General features: G+C 57.1%; 6 protein-coding genes across 6 annotated transcripts; 3 read left to right on the forward strand and 3 right to left on the reverse strand.

Moving 5' to 3' along the window:
- Positions 1-9: 9 nt before the first annotated feature.
- BKCO1_800063 (sec23 sec24 family protein) lies at positions 10-2,958 on the forward strand (the record flags this gene model as incomplete). Its single annotated transcript, XM_020279405.1, has 1 exon — positions 10-2,958. The coding sequence occupies one exon, from the start codon at positions 10-12 to the stop codon at positions 2,956-2,958; it is 2,949 nt and encodes a 982-aa protein (XP_020133342.1).
- A 1,740-nt stretch (positions 2,959-4,698) lies between these two features.
- Positions 4,699-5,575, reverse strand: BKCO1_800064 (60s ribosomal protein l18; the record flags this gene model as incomplete). Its single annotated transcript, XM_020279406.1, has 4 exons — positions 4,699-4,776; positions 4,854-5,236; positions 5,360-5,464; positions 5,572-5,575. 4 exons carry the CDS (start codon positions 5,573-5,575, stop codon positions 4,699-4,701), a joined length of 570 nt encoding a protein of 189 aa, XP_020133343.1.
- An 867-nt stretch (positions 5,576-6,442) lies between these two features.
- BKCO1_800065 (mitochondrial carrier) lies at positions 6,443-7,697 on the reverse strand (the record flags this gene model as incomplete). The annotated part of the gene is made up of 5 exons (XM_020279407.1): positions 6,443-6,674; positions 6,725-6,861; positions 6,914-7,189; positions 7,276-7,596; positions 7,662-7,697. 5 exons carry the CDS (start codon positions 7,695-7,697, stop codon positions 6,443-6,445), a joined length of 1,002 nt encoding a protein of 333 aa, XP_020133344.1.
- A 1,828-nt stretch (positions 7,698-9,525) lies between these two features.
- On the forward strand, positions 9,526-11,238 carry BKCO1_800066 (phosphoribosylaminoimidazole carboxylase; the record flags this gene model as incomplete). The annotated part of the gene is made up of 1 exon (XM_020280099.1): positions 9,526-11,238. The coding sequence occupies one exon, from the start codon at positions 9,526-9,528 to the stop codon at positions 11,236-11,238; it is 1,713 nt and encodes a 570-aa protein (XP_020133345.1).
- A 5,525-nt stretch (positions 11,239-16,763) lies between these two features.
- BKCO1_800067 (uncharacterized protein) lies at positions 16,764-17,042 on the forward strand (the record flags this gene model as incomplete). Its single annotated transcript, XM_020279408.1, has 1 exon — positions 16,764-17,042. The coding sequence occupies one exon, from the start codon at positions 16,764-16,766 to the stop codon at positions 17,040-17,042; it is 279 nt and encodes a 92-aa protein (XP_020133346.1).
- A 763-nt stretch (positions 17,043-17,805) lies between these two features.
- Positions 17,806-19,740, reverse strand: BKCO1_800068 (pentatricopeptide repeat-containing protein chloroplastic q9ls25; the record flags this gene model as incomplete). Its single annotated transcript, XM_020279409.1, has 1 exon — positions 17,806-19,740. The coding sequence occupies one exon, from the start codon at positions 19,738-19,740 to the stop codon at positions 17,806-17,808; it is 1,935 nt and encodes a 644-aa protein (XP_020133371.1).
- Positions 19,741-19,898: the final 158 nt, after the last annotated feature.

The following is a 19,898-nucleotide window of genomic DNA, read 5'->3' on the forward strand; positions in this document are numbered from 1 at the left end:
GTGCCAGACATGGCCGACTTCACCATGTACCACGCCCTCGGCGCAAACTCGCCCGCCGCAAATGGCCAGCAGCCGTCCCCGCAGCAGAATCAGCACCGCCCGCCCGTCGCTCCGAGCCCCTCTGGCTACCAGCAATCCGGCTCGGCGTACGGCAATGCCCCTCCGAATCAATATGGCACACCGCAACAACCCTACGCTGGCACGCCGCAGCAGGACCAGGGCTACTTCCCTGCGCAGCCTTCCCCAGCCCAAGGGGATGTGTCAGGGTTGACCCAGCAGATGGGAGGCATGGGACTCGGTGTGGACACTCAAGGCCAGGCGCAAGTTTACAGGCCGCACAAGAAGAAGGACAGGCATGCCTACCACCAGCTGGATGCCGCTGGGAGCTCGCAGGCCTACAGCGGAATCCCTCAAGGAGGCGCAACCACCCCGTCGCAGTTCCTCAACCAGCCCGTGACCCCTGCCATGAACCAGTTCCCTGCCGCTGCTGGCAATTTTGTCCCGGCGAACCCTGCCACCCCCATGCAGTATGCTGCGCGCGGCGGCTCGTTCAATGGCTCCGTTGCGTCTTCTACTCAGGGAAAAGTAGATCCCGAGCAGGTTCCAAGTATCCCTCGAGCTCGCGATATCCCGGCACAGTTCTACCAAGAGAACGTATACCCGACCATGGATCAGCATCTGCCTCCGCCTGCCGTCGTTCCTTTCGTCGCTTTCGATCAGGGCAACTCGGCACCGCGATTCGCCAGGCTTACCTTGAACAGCATACCCCAGTCTGCCGATGCGCTCGCCTCGACCGCTCTTCCTCTTGGTCTCGTGCTACAACCGCTTGCCGCGCCGTCAGAAGGAGAACAACCCGTTCCAGTGTTGGACTTTGGAGAGGCAGGACCACCCAGGTGTAGAAGATGCCGGGCATACATCAATCCCTTCATGGCCTTCAGGTCCGGGGGCAACAAGTTCGTTTGCAACATGTGTACCTTCCCCAACGACGTGGCCCCCGAGTACTTCGCCCCGACAGATCCCTCTGGTACCCGTGTAGATAGAGCGCAAAGGCCGGAGCTTACGTTGGGGACCGTGGATTTTATGGTCCCGAAGGAATACTGGTCGAAGGAGCCCGTGGGCCTGCGCTGGTTGTTCCTGGTTGACGTCAGCGCCGAGGCTGTGAACAAGGGTTTCCTAGACGGCTTCTGCGAGGGCATCATGAGCGCGCTTTACGGAAGTGAAAGCGAGGGCGAAGAGCAGGCTGGAGCAGGCACGAAGAAACTGCCCAAGGGTGCCAAGGTGGGAATTGTGACTTACGACAAGGAAATTCACTTCTACAACCTTAGCCCGAACCTGGACAAGGCGCAGATGATGGTCATGCCGGATATCGAAGATCCCTTCGTCCCCCTCAGCGAAGGCCTGTTCGTCGATCCGGAAGAGTCCAAGTCCGTTATCACTGCGTTGTTGACGCAACTGCCTACCATGTTCTCGCAAATCAAGAACCCGGAGCCTGCGTTGCTTTCGACTCTCCACTCGGCCTTGGATGCGTTGCAGGCGACTGGCGGCAAGATCGTCTGCTCGCTCGCAACTCTGCCCACATGGGGTCCTGGGCGTCTGTTCCTCCGTGACGATGGAAAGGGCCTCGGCACCGATGCGGAGAAGAAGCTACTCACCACGGAGCATCCTGGCTACAAGAAGATTGGAGGGAAGCTTTGCGAGGCTGGCATTGGTATCGACTTCTTCTTGGCTGCACCTAGCGGTGGCTATCTCGACGTTGCTACCATTGGCCACGTCGCCGAAGTTACCGGCGGCGAGACCTTTTACTTCCCCAACTTCCACAGTCCTCGGGACACTCTCAAGCTCTCTCAAGAGATCAGGCATACCGTCACACGTGAGACCGGATACCAGGCTCTCATGAAGGTTCGCTGCTCGAACGGCCTGCAAGTCTCTGCTTACCACGGCAACTTCTACCACCACACTTTTGGCGCTGATCTCGAGTTCGGTGTCATTGACGCAGACAAGTCAATCGGTGTCATGTTCAGCTATGACGGAAAGCTGGATCCCAAGCTCGATGCCCACTTCCAGAGCGCACTGCTGTACACAACCGCAAGCGGCGAAAGGAGAGTAAGATGCTGCAACCTCGTTGCTAGCGTCAATGACAACCCTGTCGAGACGATGAAGTGCGTCGATCAAGATGCTGTTGTCAACATCATCGCCAAGGAAGCTGCATCGCGTATGGCTGAGCGCTCGCTCAAGGACATCAGACATGCCATCACGGAGAAAACAGTCGACATTCTCGCCGCCTACCGTAAGAACTTCTCGCACGGCCATCCTCCGGGTCAGCTTGTTCTGCCCGAACACCTCAAGGAGTTCAGTATGTACATGCTCGGCCTGATCAAGTCCCGCGCTTTCAAGGGTGGCAAGGAGCCGACAGATCGCCGTGTGTATGATGCGCGCATGCTCAAGTCCATGGGTGCCACTGAGCTCTCGCTCTATCTTTACCCCCGCATCTACTCTCTCCATAACCTTGAGCCTACCGAAGGCTTTGCCAACGAGCATGGTCGCCTGCAAATGCCGCCAGCTGTGCGCGCCACCTTCTCCAAGATGGAAGAGGGCGGCGCCTACCTCGTCGACAATGGCCAACAAGTCATCCTCTGGATCCACGCCGCCGTTTCGCCCAACTTGCTCGAGGACCTGTTTGGCCCTGGCGTCAACGACTTGCGCGCCCTCAATCCCTTCCTCAACGCCTTCCCTGTGCTTGAGACTCACCTCAACGCCCAAGTTCGCAACATCATGCAGTACCTCGAGCAGACTCGCGGTAGCAAGGCCGTAACCATCCAGCTCGCAAGGCAAGGACTTGATGGCGCCGAATTCGAGTTCGCCAGACTGCTGTACGAGGATAGAAACGGCGAGGCACAGAGCTACGTCGATTGGCTGGTCCATGTACACCGGAACATTCAACTCGAGGTAAGTTCATAACCCCACCCCTAGCTTCCACATCCCCCCGACAACCATCCCCTCTTCCCATCGCTTGTGCCATTATTTTGCACCTATAACTTTTTTTTTTATCATTTTCTCATTTCCCTTTCCTTTGAACATAAAGCTCGACCCGCATTCGCACAAGACTTCATTCTAGACGAAGAAGGATGGCACCCTGCCTACTATACCACTGCCCACGCGGCGCGTGTTCCTAGAAACCTTTAATAACGGGCTTGCGCGCGGTTGAAACAGCTCTCCGGCCACCGGACCAAGGAATCGGACCCGACCGACTCGTCGTCGATGGAGTCGACCTTCGCTGGCTTGCGAACAGCTTATTGGGGGTGATTGTGAAAGAAGCCACGTAACGAGGCAAAAGGGTCGGATAAAGACAGAGAAGGAGAATTCCATCGTGGGGAAAAGTCGAGCGTACGGTTTAAAAGAATATAGTTGCTTTTTTGATTTTCTTCTTCTTTTTCTTCTTCTTCTTCTTCTTATCCTTGTCTTCTGGTTTATGTAAAGCATGAGAGCTGGAAGGATGGAACGATGAGGGCTTTGCGCACGTTGTTGGGTCGTTTGGGTTTTTGTGAGGAAAGGAGATTGTTGGTCGTTCTCCTACTCACTACTACTCAGGGTAAGTGAAAAACGAAAAACCATTTGCACAAAAACAGGAAATAAAGAGAGGTAAAGCAGGGTGGTCGAGTATAGCGAGTGTTTCTTTTTGCAGCAGCGTCGAGATGGTACATGCATGGCCATGGATAGCTAAGGGGGCCCTCGAGGAGCGATTTGAATCTTTTTTTTTCTCTTTTTCTTTTCCCCCTCCACTTTTTGTTTTTTTTATACGCTGTTTCCACGTCAGTAATTAGGTCAAGTACTCGAAGGGCAGTTAGTCGGTTAGTGTATGTGTGGGATTTAGATGGGTAGGGAATCCAGATGTTATTGTGTTGAATCTTTTTTTCTTTTTTAGGGGGGGTCGCTCGCTCTCGCTTAGTGTCAGCCACCGTTTCTGAGGGGTTTGAATAAGGGCAGCGAAGTGGACACACGTTGTGGTGAATGATCGGGTTTAAAATGCTGAACATGGTAAGGTTGTGAATGTGATTCTTTTCATGTGGGGACTGTATGTTGGGTGAGCAAGAGTAAGATAGTACGGTATCATGCGAATTTATGACGATGCGAAAATGGCCTTCGAAACGTCGATACTAGAGTTAAGTTGGGCTGAGTTCTGTAGAAAGACGGGTGCTGTGAAAAGTTCATCTCTTGCTGCAATTAGTCGTTGTCAAGGTAGGGGTTACGTGGGTGGCAGCCGTGGGTGCCCATACGCATCGAAAGACTGTGGTGAAAGCAAAAGCGAAATCGTGAAATTGTCTCCCTTGTCCCCAATAGGATATAAACTTTTGGCTCGATCGTCTTCCTGGTGCTTTTTTTTTTCTCTGGGGTAGAGGTGGCGAAAACGGCATGGACTTAACATTTTTTGTATTCCCTTAGCCAGATGCAAATAACCGTAAAGGAAGCAGGCAGTAGTATCGTTTGGATTTCGCCAGCCAGCATAAAAGGAGCCCAGTAACCATGCACCACGCAGGATGATCGCCAGAATTTTCGGAGCCCCCCCGATAAGACGAGAGAAACGGAAGGCCTTTCCTCCTCCCATAAACCCCCATCGTTGTTGTTTCCCCACATCTGCTACTACCTCCAGAGTCCGAAGAGGACGCTGGTAGCGATAGCGACCAGTACACCGACGACCGCTTACACCTTGAAACCCCTGGACCTTCTGCGACCACGAGCACGCTCGAACTTCCTGCCCTTGGACTCGACATAAGGCTTCTGTAGTACGAGTCAGCGACCGATCGATCCAGAAGAAAATCTTCTCTCGGGTGGAATCCCAAGCCTTTGCTGCCTACCTTGTGCGAGTGGGGGCCGAAGCCGAAGTGCTTGACGGCCTCACGGGCGTTCTTGGGTCCACGGAGGAGGAGGGTGTTGGCGCCAGTGGGAGCACGGAGGGCGAGCTCGTCGAGAGTCAGGCACTCGCCGCCAGCCTTGAGGATCCTAGCACGGGCAGTGGCGGTGAAGCGCAGAGCAGCGATGGAGAGCTTGGGGACCTCAAGCAGGCGGTTGTCATCGGTGACGGTGCCAATGATGACGATGGTCTTGCCCTCGTGAGCCTTGCCGGTGTTCTTGTTGGCGGCGGTCGCGACGACGCGGGAGATGGACATCGGGGGGCGGTTGATGCGCGACATGAACAGGCGGCGGAGGACGACCTTGTTGAAGTCCGAATCCGTGCGGCCTGCGTGAAAATGTCATGTTAGGAGCGTTGTTCCAGTCGGTCCCGTCTGCCACGGTCGCAGTGCGGTTGTTTCGCCCGCTCGAAGCCCGGCTTTTCATCTCTCGCCATCGGGGGTTCACGTACGGGCAAGGAAGCGGTACAGCTTCACCAGGAGCTTGAGGTAGACATTGTCGCTCTTGGGAGCCTTGCGGTGGGTGTTCCGCACGTGGTGCTTGTCCAAATCGATACCTGCAGAGCGGACGGTCAGCCAGGCCGCTTTCGTTGGTGCCAGTGTCGAGTGTCGTGCGGTAGCAGCATGGGAATGCTCCTCAGAGTATGAAGGGGGCTTCACATACCCATTGTGGCGGCGGCGGTTGTCGGTTGTCGAGGTGGTCGTCCGTCGTCGTTGGTGTCGCAGTCGCGGTTTTCCGGTACTTCGATTTTCAGGTTGGGGCCGTGTGGCCTCGCTTGGAGTCTTGGCACGCCTCGCGTCTCCGCAACGGGCAACCGTGACGCCAACCTCAACATGCCGCATCAACCATATTGCAGCCACGCAGGCCCTGCAAATTCAGAATGCGCAGAATGACAGCGTCATATCGAAGAAAATCCTTGTGCTCCAACGGTACCACGTCGGCAGATTCTATAAGCGCTACAAGAACAGATTTCGCTCGCCTACGTCACGCCCTCCGCTCCGTAGTCGCTCGCTGGCCTTCAAGAATCCAACGATACTGTGCCGACAGTGCAATAGAATGTGCATAGTGGTTTATAATAAATTTGGACATAATTAGAAGCATGCGCTTGTCACTTCTCACCGCTTGATGTGTGTACTCGGGAAGCCTGGATTCCGGCCTCTGGCGGTCTCGATTCGCACTGCAGCACCCGCACCAGTTCACTTTGGTAAGGACAAAGCACTTTCTTTATTGTAGGCTGCGATCTATCCGCTGTACCTTGGTCGATTCGCTGTAATCCCAGAACGCCCGCTTCCGTGTCCCGTTGATGCAGACAGTCCTGCCCCTCCTGCCTAATGCTAATGACCATTGCTCCTGTACATTCCTCTCCACCGGCTGTAGTTTTTCTCTGTAGCGACTAATTGCTGTCTTGAAGTCTCCCATTGAGGACGCCTGGTAAGTAGTAAATCGTTGTGACAAAAAAAAATGGTGTAAAGAAGGATCCAATTAGATGGCTCACCCAACTCCGTTATGGACGCGTTGTGATGATCGAATGCTTTCACTCTTCCGCCTCCGGCCTGAAAGAGACCAGAAGGTCTCTCGTCAGTTCGAAGCTGAGCCAACTGCTCGCCATGCTGGGTGCGACCTTGAGGAGGTTTGGCGCAATTCCCTTGTACAGTCCCCTGAAACCCTCGTGCCTGACTATGGTCGTCAAGGCATCCCAAATCGACTTGTACTGGTAGCCCATTCCGCTCATGGTGTTGATCTGGAATCGGCGGCGCAGGACATCGCTGTGACGTATTAATGCCAGATGTTGTGCACAAGAGAACGACAAACTTACAATGGATATGTGAATGTCTGCGCGACAGCGCCAGAAACAGCGCCAGCACCAAGTTTTCCGAGAACTCCGGGGTTCTGATCGCCCTCTGGTGTGAAGATGTTGCGCATGGTCTCGTAGACCATGAAGTTCAAACCAACCTTGTGCGCAAGTTAGCATGCGCGGAATATTCCTTTGTTGATCACCACTCACGTATGGCGCGACTCCGGCGATTGTAGGTATTATGCCGCGGTACAGAGCAAAGAAGCCTCCCTCGTTCTTGTACATGGTTACCAGGAGGCCCCACATCCCTGGAAGCTCTTTCTTCGCCTTGTGTGACAGGCCTTCGAAGGATGCGCTCTGAATGGAAAGGCGGGTGCGGACAATGTCCAAGGGATATGTGAAGGTGACAGAAGTGATACCCGCGAAGCCACCGCAAATGAGGCGCTGGTAGGGATTCAACGGGGCTCCTGGTGTGCTTTCGAAGAACTGCTCTCAACGTGTCAGCGCTTGCTCTTTGGCGCCCGGCCTCGCTCCTGGGATCTCTCCAGCCTGGAGTCGTTCAAACCACTCACCCGCTTGTAGAAGTTGAAGGCACCAAACTGTATGGCCGAGTAAGGCACGATGCGGATGCAATTGGTGCCATTGCCAGCCATGAAGCCCCGCCAGCCCTCTTCGCGCCACATTTTGGCCAAAGCCTTGCCTATCGACATCTTGTACTCGTTGCGTCCATGGCTCTGGATCTGGAACAGGATTTTCAATCGCTCAAGCGGCGACACGACTGTCCTGGAAACGGCACCGGCGACGCCTCCGGCGATGAACGAGGCGGCAACGGGCTGTGTGAAGAATTCGCGCATGCGCGAGGGCGGGGCGGGTGAGGACATGATCGCCGGTGTCTGCGGTGGAGGGGCGGCGGTCAGCGGGGGAGGGCGATGCGCGGCGCGAGTCGGGTCAGACTCACCTTGGTTGATGACCCTGTCGCCGAGAGATTCGACATCTGGGGCAGTGCAGGCGGCGATTCGGCTGGGCGAGAAGCAGTGCGAGAAGCAGTGCGCTCCGCGTCGCCCTGACACCAGGCAAGCGGCTCGGGGGCGTGGCTATGCGCGCGGACGGCAAGCCTGGGGACGACGTCTACCGGAGCAGGATTCGAGACTCGACAGCAGGCGGAACAGCGATCATCAATCGAGGAAGCGCGGCGCGGCGCGTCCGAGGAGCGCGGAGCGAAGGGGAGGGCGAGGGGAGCGAGGCAGGAGGATCAACGAGTGCGGAGGCCATGCAAAGACAGTAGTTCGTGGCAGTCGTGGGGAAGCTCGCACCCTGACGTCTGGATCGCGGCGGTGCGTGGACCTTGTCGGCCTTGTGGAGATTAGATGGAGGCGGTTGTTTTCGGCCTAGCCTGGGCGAGGGCTCGTTTTCTAGATCTCCGGTCGTTTGCGGGACGCGCTCTGGCTGGTTCAACGCCCGGGCGAGCGATCCACAGCATCGCAATTACTCACCGCGCGCGCCCAGCCTGGTTAAATACGCTCCTTAAGTGCATGTCTCGAGTGCTCGCCAATCACCCGCCGGCCCTTGCACCGCCTTGCGCAGCCTTGCGCAGCCGCCTCCTGTCGCATGCTCCTGCGTTGTAGGTAGTGGCTGTCGCGCGCCCGACTCTCAACAATCAGCTGGCGCTGTCGCGTGCGCCACTAATGCTCGCCGTCGTGCTGTTGCCGGGCGACGATGGCCGACGTGCGCGACCACGTCACGCTTCGGCTTGTTGAATGCGGCTCCGTTAGTCATCGATCTGGCAAAAGCACAGCATGATACGCGAGAAGGCGGGATCACTGCCTCTCGGGACAACTTCGTACGTCATCCGCCGAGATACCCCGCCGCCAAACGCCGCAAGACTCGACGTGCTTGGCGGGCGGCTGTCGGCAGTGGGGAAGGGCACTTGGTGGAGCCGCTTCGAAGGGAGAAGTCGGAAGGACATGCATGCATTGCCTCGGTGTCCGTCCCGGTAACTTACGACTACGGATCCGTACTGCTGCCGCCAAACTTGGAGATAAGGAACGCGACCCATGTTGCGATCTGGACGAATTGGCATTTTTGGACGTCTGACGCCGAGAGTATCAGAAGGTAGACGGCGCAACCAGCATGAACAGCATGCAGGGGCAGCAGCAACGCCGCAGCTCAAGACGCGCAATACAAATGAAGGATGGAGACATTTCTGAGACTGTACATCAGTGGCCTGTGTTGGACACGATGCGTGGATGGTGTTGAGTTTGGCGAGTCGGAGTGGCAGCGATGATGCGGGCGGACTGACTCGTGCCGATCTCGGACCAAAATCTGGGGCGGCTTGCGTGGCTGCCAAAAAATCTCGACCGCGACAACAGCCCGTCCACCCGCCGTGCTCCCTTGTGCTCCTGCCCGCTTCTCTCTGTTTCTCCGCCCCGCAATCTCCGGCACGAAACGTAAGTGGCTCCCTTGTGCTCGCCCATGCTGCCGCCTTCCTCTCTACCCCATTGCGTATCTCCAGCCTGCGACTACGGCCATGACCATTTGTCTTTTGTCTTTTGCATTCGTGCTTGAATCATCAGTTCTTCGCCAGTCCTGTTGCACAACATTCCGCCTCCCATGATGTGTGGGTGCTTGTGCCCAAACAGCAAACGTCGTCGACGGACTCAGAAACAAGACCAGCCTTCAATAGCTCACATCACGTGTATTTGGCCAAGCTCGACTCCAGATGCTGACTTGCACTGCATTTTCTTCATCTCCTTGCCGCGCAGCCTCGTGCACCTTTCCATTCTTCATTGCTTGCACTCACTGACGTCGACATCAGTCTCAACATGACAAAAACGGTTGGTGTCTTGGGCGGCGGCCAGCTGGGCCGCATGATGGTCGAGCCGGCCAACAGGATGAAGATTCCCATCAATATCCTCGATGCACCCGGTGCGCCGGCAAAGCAAATCAGCGCCCACGACAGCCACGTCGACGGCTCGTTCAAGGATCCCGAGTCCATCAAGAAGCTGGCCAAGGCGTGCGACGTCATCACCTTCGAGATCGAGCACATCAACACCTCTACGCTTGAGGAGATCGAGGGCACTGTCGAAGTCGAACCTCACTGGAGTACTGTCCGGACCATCCAAGACAAATTCGCCCAGAAGCTTCACCTGAGCTCGCACGGTGTCGATGTCGCCGAGTCAAGAAGCATTGATGACGCATCCGCAGAAAAGCTGAAGTCTGTTGGCACTTCCTTTGGGTATCCCTTCATGCTCAAGTCCAAGACCGAAGCGTACGATGGCAAAGGCAACTTCCCCGTGAAGTCTGAAGCTGATATCCCCGACGCCCTGAAGCAGCTCGGCAACAGACCACTCTATGCGGAGAAGTGGGCCGAGTTCAAGATGGAGCTTGCCGTCATGGCTGTAAAGACCAAGGACGGCACCATTGCTTATCCCACGACCGAGACTATCCACGAGAACAGCATCTGCAAGCTGACCTACACGCCCGCCCGCGGTGTCTCGCGAGAAATCAGGCAGAAGGCAGAGGCATTGGCCAGGAAAGCCGTGGCAACTTTCAAGGGCAAGGGCATCTTCGGCGTGGAAATGTTCCTCCTCAAGGACGATTCCTTGCTCGTCAATGAGATCGCCCCTCGGCCTCACAACAGCGGCCACTACACCATCGAGGGCTGCTCGATTTCTCAATTCGAAGCACACCTGCGTGCCATCACCGAGGAGCCCCTTTCGCAGGACGACATCCACCTCATGCAGCCAGCTGCAATCATGCTCAACGTCCTCGGCGGCAAGACGCCTGATTCTCACATCAAGATATACGACCTGGCCAAGAAATCGCCTCGGATCCGCATCCACGACTACGGCAAGGCAGAAGCCCGGCCGGGCCGCAAGATGGGCCACCTGACGGTGACGGCGCGCACCATGGAGGAGGCCTCAACCCTTATCCAGCCGCTCATCGACGCCGTCGACAAGCAGTCGGGCATGCTCGCCGAGGACGCCGCGCCGACGCCCGCGCCCGCGCGCAAGCCGCTGGTGGCCGTCATCATGGGGTCGGACTCGGACATGCCGGTGCTGAAGGCGGGCTTCGACATCCTCACAAAGTTCGACATCCCGTTCGAGACGCGCATCACGTCGGCGCACCGCACGCCCGAGTGGATGGTCGAGTTCGTCAAGGGCGCCGAGGGCCGCGGCTTCAAGACCATCATCGCGGCGGCGGGCGGCGCGGCGCACCTGCCCGGCATGGCGGCCGCGCTCACGGTGCTGCCCGTCATCGGCATCCCCGTCAAGGCCAGCGTGCTCGACGGCGTCGACAGCCTGTACAGCATTGTGCAGATGCCGCGCGGCGAGCCCGTCGCCACCGTCGGAATCAACAACTCGACCAACGCCGCGCTGCTGGCGGCGAGGATCCTGAGCGTCGAGGACCCGAGCGTCGGCGAGAAGTTGCACGCCTACTTTGAGGCCAGCGAGAAGGAGGTCATGGAGAAGGACGCTAAGCTGCTGCAGCTGGGCCCCCAGGCGTACTTGGCGCAGATGCCGGCCAAGAAGTAAAAGCGACACTAGGTACATTGCTATGACATCAGCATCTCCGATTGTTTGCTTCTTGAACTACGGGTATCAAAACGCGACTAGAGGATACCGGCAAGACACGATACTTGAATCAATATTCTCATGTGAAGTCACTTCTCATCAAGTTATCAGTCGCGAGGGGTGCCACTACATGTCTGCATGCCGCACGTTTTTTTTCTGCAGACGGGAGCACAACGAGCGCAGCAGCGAAGTAAGCAGGCACCGCGACGATTCTAGACTGGTCTACAGAGGTCGAAAGAATAATGCATCGGCAGCAACTGCCCCCCAGATCAGGAGTTGAAGAGCCACATCTGCGGGGATGCCAGAACCCGCAAGCCGCCGTCTTGTCACCCACATATAGACTTGGCGAGACCCTTCCTCCCGCATAGATAAGCACCCGCACCAGACCTCATCAGCCATCTCCGCCCCTGCCACCCCACCCCCTCTCATCATCCTCTCCCCCCTCGTAATCCCACAACGGCATGACGCGTCCCCGGGTTTTTTTCAAAGAGAAAGATTGGGCAATCAACGCCGGGCGCGCAACAATCAAAAGGGATGAAAAAAAAAAGCATGCAGTAATCTGCTGGCACTAGTTACAAGATGTATGGGACCCGGTCGTGAATGCAGTATTTGCGGGGTGATGCTACCGGCACGCGATGCCGGCGATCAGTATGTAGCAAAGTATATTCCAACGTATTTCGTTTGTTCGTCCACGAATTCTTTTTTTCACTTTGTTTTTTTTTTCGTGTGGGTGACAATGTAGGCTGTTGGAGAGGTGGGGGTTTTTCTTTGCGGCAGGGGGCGTTGCGTGCTGGATGCATGCAGCCTATGTACATACATTACATATACGCTGGCTTATCGACGTCTGATTCGTGGCTGACGGTAGGCAGGGGACGACGGAACGACCGTTGTTGACAAAATGAGGAAGGTGCGAGACGCGTATCAAGAGTATCGGATGATGCTTGGACGGACTTCTCTGGCTCCACTGTCCAGCGCGGGGAACAGGGTCGATTGAGAGGTGACCTGGTTGGAATGGCTGTGAGGTGGATATTAACGAAGCGCCGAGGCACGGGTGAGTGCGTACGCTCGATATGCGAGTTGATGTCAGAACAGGGAGAAAAGACGAAGGCAGGATCCGAGCTTGTTCACCTCGTTTTATTTCCTGTCGTTACAGATTGAGAAGCAAACCGTCACGCAACAAGGGCGCTTGCTTTGCATGCAAACCGGTTTCGTAAGGTCGGCAGCGCAGGTATTAACACGCGCAGCGATGACTGCATTGAGTAAATCGATCATCAGAAAGGAAAAGGAAAAGTAATGCGGCCGAATGGTACATAAAACAGCATGCATACGGCAGTAAGACAAGCAGGAATTAGAGCGGAGCGATGTTTCAGGTACCCTGCATGACACAGCGGCTCCAAGTGATTGCCGCCTGCTGACGCGTGTTGGGTAGGAATTCGGCGTGGGGAATGGTATTATTTCTTTTGCCAAAACGTCGTGGATAGACGGGTCGAAAGGTGAACGACAAGTGCCCGGAAATTGGGTAAAAACAAAAAACAAGAACAGCGTGGCGTGCGCGCCGGATAGGGGCATGAGAAGGTCGTAGTAACATCCGTCAGCGCATGCTGCATGAGGGAAAATGCAGGGGAAAAGAGAGGCGGCTGCCCGTTCTTGCACTACCATAGACTACCGCTGCCTGCGCTTCCCGAGGCGGCCCGGGCGAAGAAGCAAGATCTTTATTTGAGATGCGTCCCTTTTTGAAAAGAAATATGAGGAAGAGGCCAGCAAGATGACCAAGTTAAGCGCCTCTACCTGTCGCATTTCCTCAGCCTTCTGGGCTCCCACGATCAAAATGTGAGCCATCTTTCGTTGCGGCGCAGATGCATCTTCATCGGTGCGGGCTGAGATCGATAGATCGGATATCGCGGTGTGTGTGTGGCGCATCAATCCAAACCACGACAGGAAAGGAAACACCAAGGATCCCGCAAAGGCAAGATGCGTTAAATCGAGATAGACGGGGGTACTTCCACTCATCCTACAGGAACCGAAGACCAAGCGTTGGTCTCGACAAGGTGCCATGTACTCAAAACACACAATACTCAACGCAGATTGGCAACTGAGCCACGCCCGTCCTCTGCTTTACCTTGCACCTTTTAGCTCTTTCCCGGTTTACTGAAGCGTCGCTGTTTCGCGGCTGGAACCGTCGGCCTCTTTTGTCATTTGAGCAGTGTCCTTTCCTAACCTGATTCCAGATTTTGTGGTTCTTTTTTGCAATGCAGGCGGGCAGTGCACTGCGGGCTGCCGAATCAGAGGGCGAGAGGAAAGATGCTATTGTCATGGAATCAGCGGTAAAAGGAGACGGCGGGGGTAAAGTCAACGTTTATGCAAGAGTGCTGCTATCCTGGGGTGTTTTGGCACCCACACAGGCCGGTTGCAGAATGAAAAAGCAAAAGGCGTACCGGCCTTGCAGGCTGGGCGGACAGGGGGTGCCGCTCTCCACTGCGCGTTGGCGATCTGCAGGCCCATTTGGCCCGCTGTGAGAGCGCCACCGGAATGCAGTGGTCCTTGATACTGGCCGCTGGACAAGTGGGCTTGCCAGATGGCGAGCTGGTGGATGCTGTGTGAGTGAGACATGCATGCAGCACGCATACGAGATGTGTAGTGTATGTGTGGGGGTGTGGGCGGCATCGTCGCGCGGTTGTGTAGCCGGGTAATCTTTAATGAAGAAGAGCGTCATGCAGCAGGCGGCGTCCATACGCGCTGCCCCCGCTGCTCTGCGGCATGAGATCGGCACAGAGCATCCCGAGAAGATCACCGCGCTTGCTACACCAAGGAACAAGGAGGACAACGGCAGCGTCAGCAGAAAAAGCAAATCGACGGCGCTGCAGGGGAAGCACGATGCAGTCCAGCTTTTCCGCACCGTGTGTCATGGCACGGCATGCCGACGCCCGAAAAGAGACACAGCAGACGCAGAGAGCAGGCCACGACGCAAAGCAAGGCCGTTGGCGAGCGGTGCCAGCGTAATGCGCGAACGCTGGCTCCGCATTCTCGTCCGTCCACGACACCTTACCTAAAAGTTGGCCGCAAAGAGAAAAGGCTGGAGGCGAAATATTGGACATGACTTCACCGCTTCTCCATGCTCTGACCTCCTTCCCGCCAGCCCGGATTATCCACAGCGAGATCGGGAAATGGCGCTGTCGACTGTCGCCCTGGACGGATCCCCCCATTACTCGTACACTTTGCGAGGCCGCGTGCGGTCCCGTCCGTGGAGCCAGTCACCACCACGGCTCAGCCCTTATTTCGGCTGATTGTCACGGCTCAGTCAACAGATCCACTCAATAGGGTTTTTAGGTTATCGGAGGGTCCCACTGCTGCAGGTGTCGGCTGTTCAGACGGCGATACATACCCGGAGGCGATCACCTCAAGCAGCAGCTAGCGGGAGAGCTACGCGGCAGCAACACGCGGGTTTAAGAATCCGCGCCGCTGTCGGAGGCTCGTCGGCATCGGCCAGTGGCGGCGAACGGACGGCGCGTGGGATGCGCAGAGGGCGTGTCTCTACCGGTCTGACGGACTCGGCAAGTGCGAGGCAAGCATGGAGAGGCCATCTGCTGGGCGGGAGAGGCAGAAGGCCTGGCCTGGAAGCGCCGCAGGAGGCAAAGGCAGCGAGGACCCGGCAGCTGGGAGGGCGAGGAGGGAGTCCAGTTACACGGAAATATGGGGAAGCTCGCCGATGGGCTGGGCTGGGATTCGTGGATAGCGTGCATAGGCGACATGCGGGGGGCCGGGGGGTGCACAGCCTTGCGTTTGGCGGTCTGGGTTATGCTGTGCTGGCAGGCGAGACCAGACGGCCGTATGTGATCGGCGACGACAGTCAGCGCCGTGTGGTGTCGAGAGGCTCTGGCCAGCAGCCGCTAGAGGCCGGTGGAATGAGGCGGCGGCGCGGCTGTTGGGGGGAGCGAAAGTCGTGGCCCGGAGCGCAAGCCACCCATCTCACCACCCGCGACCATGCCTGGCCGCGTTTCAGCCGGCCGCGCTGGACGGGAGCCGGGGCAGCCGGGGCAGCCGGGGCGGGCGGCGGATGCGGATGGCCGAGCAGGCAGAAGGGCGCAGTTGGCTGGCAGTCGTTGCATGACATGAGTCTCGATGCACAAGTCTAGTGCTCGGCCGGGTTGGTCTCGGAGACGGCGGCGCGGCCAACACCGTCCGCAGCGCACGACTCGGAGGGTTGGCATGCCTAATCCGTGTGGTGGTGAGGCAAACGCCGGCCGGCCGGCCTGTCTGTACTGTGTATCAGTCAGGCAGCTTGGCGTGGGCGGCGTGGGCGGCTGCAGGGACAGGGCGGCCGCGGAAGGGCGGAGGCCGGTGGGAGAAGGGCCGGCCGGGCTGCTGCGTTTCAGGTGTCAGTCTCGCGTGATTTGGCTTGGGAGGTTGGAGCGGTGCGCAGGCGGCGGCGGCGGCTTCTGGAAGACGAGTGGAATTGGAAGGCGAGCTCGGGGCGCTTGCAGGAGGATTATCTCGGGGAAGCGTTCCCTTGGCCAGCCCGCCCAGCCAGCCCGCCCAGCCAGCCCTTCGCAGCCCTGCCGTCCCCCGGCCAAGCGCGCACCGCGCACGCACGCATCCACGCATCCAACCCCTGCCCTTGGCCCTTCCCCCACAGATTGCAGCGCAAGCACATCGCGGCTTGCCGTTTCCGCGCGCCTCGCATGCGAGCCCGCTGCGAGCCCGGATGGCGGTGTAGCAACACCTGGATCGGGGTATAAATCATCGGCGCGCCTTCGGGAGCGCACGCTGCACACGCTGCACACGCTGGAGCCTGCGCCCACGACTGCCTCAAGGCACGCTGAAATTTGGAGACACGCCCGCACACGCCCGCACTGTCCTCAAGCCACCTCCGCATACGTGTTCAGCCGTCAATCACTCTGCCCGTGTCTTGCCTCGCCTCGTCGCCCAGCTTGTTCTTTTTTGGTCCGCCAGCATTTCATCATCCGCCGCCCCTTACTTGGCCCGCCGCCGTGCCTATATTACCACGCCCGCTGCAGCGCCCTCCCCCGTCCTCGAAATCCTCGCCATCCACTCCGGCTCCGAGCACCTCGCCCCGGCACGCCATCTGAGACCCTCATTCTTCAGGCCCGCCGCCGTCCGCCCGCCTCCGCATCCGGCCATTCCCCACGGACTTGCCTCTTTGGGACAGGTACCCCGGACAACCCCCATAGTCCAACACCCCGGCCTCCAGCTGGTAAGCTTATTGCGCAACCAACGCTCCCTATCCGCCCCCTTCGCATCCGGGAGAAATGTGAACTGACCGTCTCCGCCGTAGCCCCCCCGACCTGCGCCTCTGTACAACGCAGTCGCAACCCATAAATAACAGCCCCACCGCGATCCACCCCCAGACTCTTCCTCCGCCGGGCTCCACACCAACATCATCATCCACATCGCTTGCATTGCATATCCCTGCGCCCCCCACCCAACCAGACCACCGACCAACAACAACAACAACAAAAATAAAAAAAATGTCTCTCCTCTCCCAGCCCCGCCCCGTGCACCCGCGCGAGCGCCTCGCCCTCTTCACGCACAGCAGCAGCAGCAGCCTGTCGGCCGCGCTCGAGGCGTCGTCGCCGCTCGACATCACGCGCACCAAGGCCATCCAGGAGACGCTCGAGGCCCCGCCGCCGTCGCCCGTCGACTTTGGCCGCAACGGCTTCCACCAGCCGCACCAGCAGTCGGCCGAGGAGCTGTGGGCCGCCGCGAGAAGGCGGCTCGACGAGGAGGTCGGCGTCGTTGGCGCGTGAATGGCTCTTTCTCTCTCTCTTCTCTCTCTCTCTCTCTCGCGCGCCTCGCTCTCCATTGTGTTATGTGTTGAGGTTGTACAGCCGGTGTTTTTTTTTTTTTTGGTTGGTTGCTTAGGTCCGGATGACTAGTTACTGTGTACGTCTTCGGTTTTGTTTTTTTGGGAACTCAGGGTTGGTTAAAGCGGGGAACGGGAAAATCACTGGAGTCTGTGCTGCCGTTTGCATTCTCACGGGTTCTTACTCTTCACAAAGGCGGCCATCAAGGTTTAGGTCTTTTTTTTTTTTTCGCTCATGTTTTTTGATAAATCCTACGAGCTCGGCGTGCAGAGGAATGGGAATGGGGCAAAGATTTTGATGGATCCATGCTATTCACCAAATTTTGAAGCTTGCAATCGTTCATCGCAAAAGGCTAAGTGCATCATGTTGTGCCCAAGAGGGACACGTGGCGGATTGCTCGATCTGCTCCCCCCTCTCCGCTCCTTTGATCTTGCGAGTTGCGCAATTGCCACTCCTCCGCACGGCCCGTGTTGATTGCAGATCAATGACGCTGATGGGTTCGCCATCGCACCGACGCATTGCGCGTTTTGTTTCTATCTTCGTTCCGTCTTCATTTTTGCCTGCACCCGACGAGCACGCAACGCAGGTCATCACAATTTAAAAAGAATAATGGGAATTCTGGAAGAGCGGCGATCGAGTCCTTTCCCCCCCCTCATACAATCTTCCTGATAACCCTTCAAGCACCAATCAGCATGCCTACTTCGCATCAGGGGTCTATTGCGAAGTGTGGGTGATCCTGAAGCGCCCTCAGCCGGCGTATCTTCTGTCTCACAGGCCCAAGCTCATCAGCACCAGCTCCACCATGGCCGGCATCGTGTCGAGCCGTGTCGTCCTCAACGAGAGTTTTATCCTGATCCCGTAAAGTTCTATGTGGTGAGAGCCTAGAGCGCGGAAAGTTTCGGGCGGTCGCTTCCAATCTCGATGAACCCTGGGTTTTGAGAGCCTTGTTCGTCCTCCGCTCACGCTCTTGTTCGCGTGCTTCAGCGTCGAGAAGAAGCTCGTTGATGGATACCCAGTTTGCGTACCGCAAGGCGTCCAGGGGGTAGCCAGAAGCAGTCTTCGTCACTGGTTGAGGTGGCTGATCCGTCGTAGGAAGACGAGGGTCTGTCGTGAGTTCATCGTATACCGTGTGCAACGCCATGTTTGATCCTATTGCTGGTCTAGCAACCAATGACGTAGGAAGATCATGTTCGTAGAAATTGAGGAACTTGCCCGAGGTTATGAGCGCAGAAATTGACTCAACCTGAGACTTGATTTCTGCTATCGCGGCGGCAACGAGAGCATAGTCGGCTTCCGTGAACCCCTGTCCACGCGTGGCTGTTGGTTGTTCCTTGGCTACTTCGTGCTCGATCAAATGTTTTATCTCATCTGTTATAGCGTGGCTGAGCGATAAAGTCTGCTCTCGCAAGAAGTTGATGTGACCAGCGTTGATGCTTGCGCGCCCCAACGCTTGCCAGTCTCGCAGGTCCAGCTGTCTCCCAGATGTCTCGGCTGATTCCACAAGCCTCTTCCAGCTCAGCTCAAGTAACTCAAGATGCTTGATCTGACCAGCCGCTAGGACCAAAGATCTATGCGTTACTTCGTTTGGTTCCAGGCCCGAGGCGGAAATGTCCTGGATTGTTTGGCCGAGGAGCTCAGGCAGTCGCGCTTTCCCTGCAAGGCCCGCCAGGCTAGAAGCAGTCGACAAGGTGAACGGGACACCGGCTTGCGACATGGTCAGCACGGTTTCGCGTGCAGTGTTACCAACGAGCTGGCTGCCGGTTTGGCTGGCTACATTTTCCTGCGGGAAAACTCCTGGAAGCAGGCCTTCAAAGCCTTTAACAAGCGTACTGAGATAGTGCCCTCCAATGGAGCCGCCAACACCGGCGTAAGCGTGTATAGCGTTCAACATTCCCTTGACGGCCAAAATCTTGTCCTTTAGAGAAGCACGAAACTGGCTGTCGACCAACTTGCTCAAGACAACAGTCAAATGTTCTGGCCTCAGGACAACGCCAGACCGACAGGCCATCATGAAAACCGTGTATGACTCGGCGAGTGGCCTCTCGTGTATGAAAATCTCGAAAAAGCGCTCTGGGACCTGGGTTGGAAATAGGCGCAATGCTGTATCGAATCCAAGGTATGCATTTCGCCAATCCCCCCAGGTTATTCTCGCGAATGAGATGCCCTGCAGCAATGAAGTGGGGAGTCCTTTGATCGTGACGGGCTGGCCGCGGTCCGGCACTATAGCTTCCGGTGAAAGATGGTACTCGGCGAAATTTCCTGGGAAGCGACGGAGAGCTTCAACGTACATAGCCTCCAGTTCAGCCAGCCCGACTTTGCCCTGTGCCGCCAGCAGCTCGATTGCAGCTCCGTAGACAGCAGCATCCACAAAATCGTTGCCCTTTCGCTTGAGCCAATCCCAAAACTCGGCCCCCCGCTCAAACCGTCCAGCTTCTTTGAGAAAAGACAGCAAATGTAGGCTTGCGACAGTATGTGGCGGAACGGCACCGCTCCGGATATCTTCGATGACCCGGTCGGCGAACTCAAGCAGGGCTGGCAAGGCTTGCGATTTGCTTTTCTTTGGCAAGCGGCGGAAGTAACTGTGGATCAACTTGGCGACGTGGAGGGTGCCATTGTGTGTGAGGAGAGCCTTCTCGAGCATGGTTGGATAGAGACGAATGACACCTTCGAGGTTTTCGCTGTTACATTGTTCACGAAAGAGCGAGAATAGCTGTTAAGTTGTAAGTTTGTGTGAATCGTTGAGCGGGTATTTTGCGCATACTTCTCCGGATTGCTCGTCCAAGCTTGGAGGCGGGGCAA

Source organism: Diplodia corticola (genome assembly GCF_001883845.1).
Source record: "Diplodia corticola strain CBS 112549 chromosome Unknown scaffold8, whole genome shotgun sequence".
NCBI lineage: Eukaryota > Fungi > Ascomycota > Dothideomycetes > Botryosphaeriales > Botryosphaeriaceae > Diplodia > Diplodia corticola.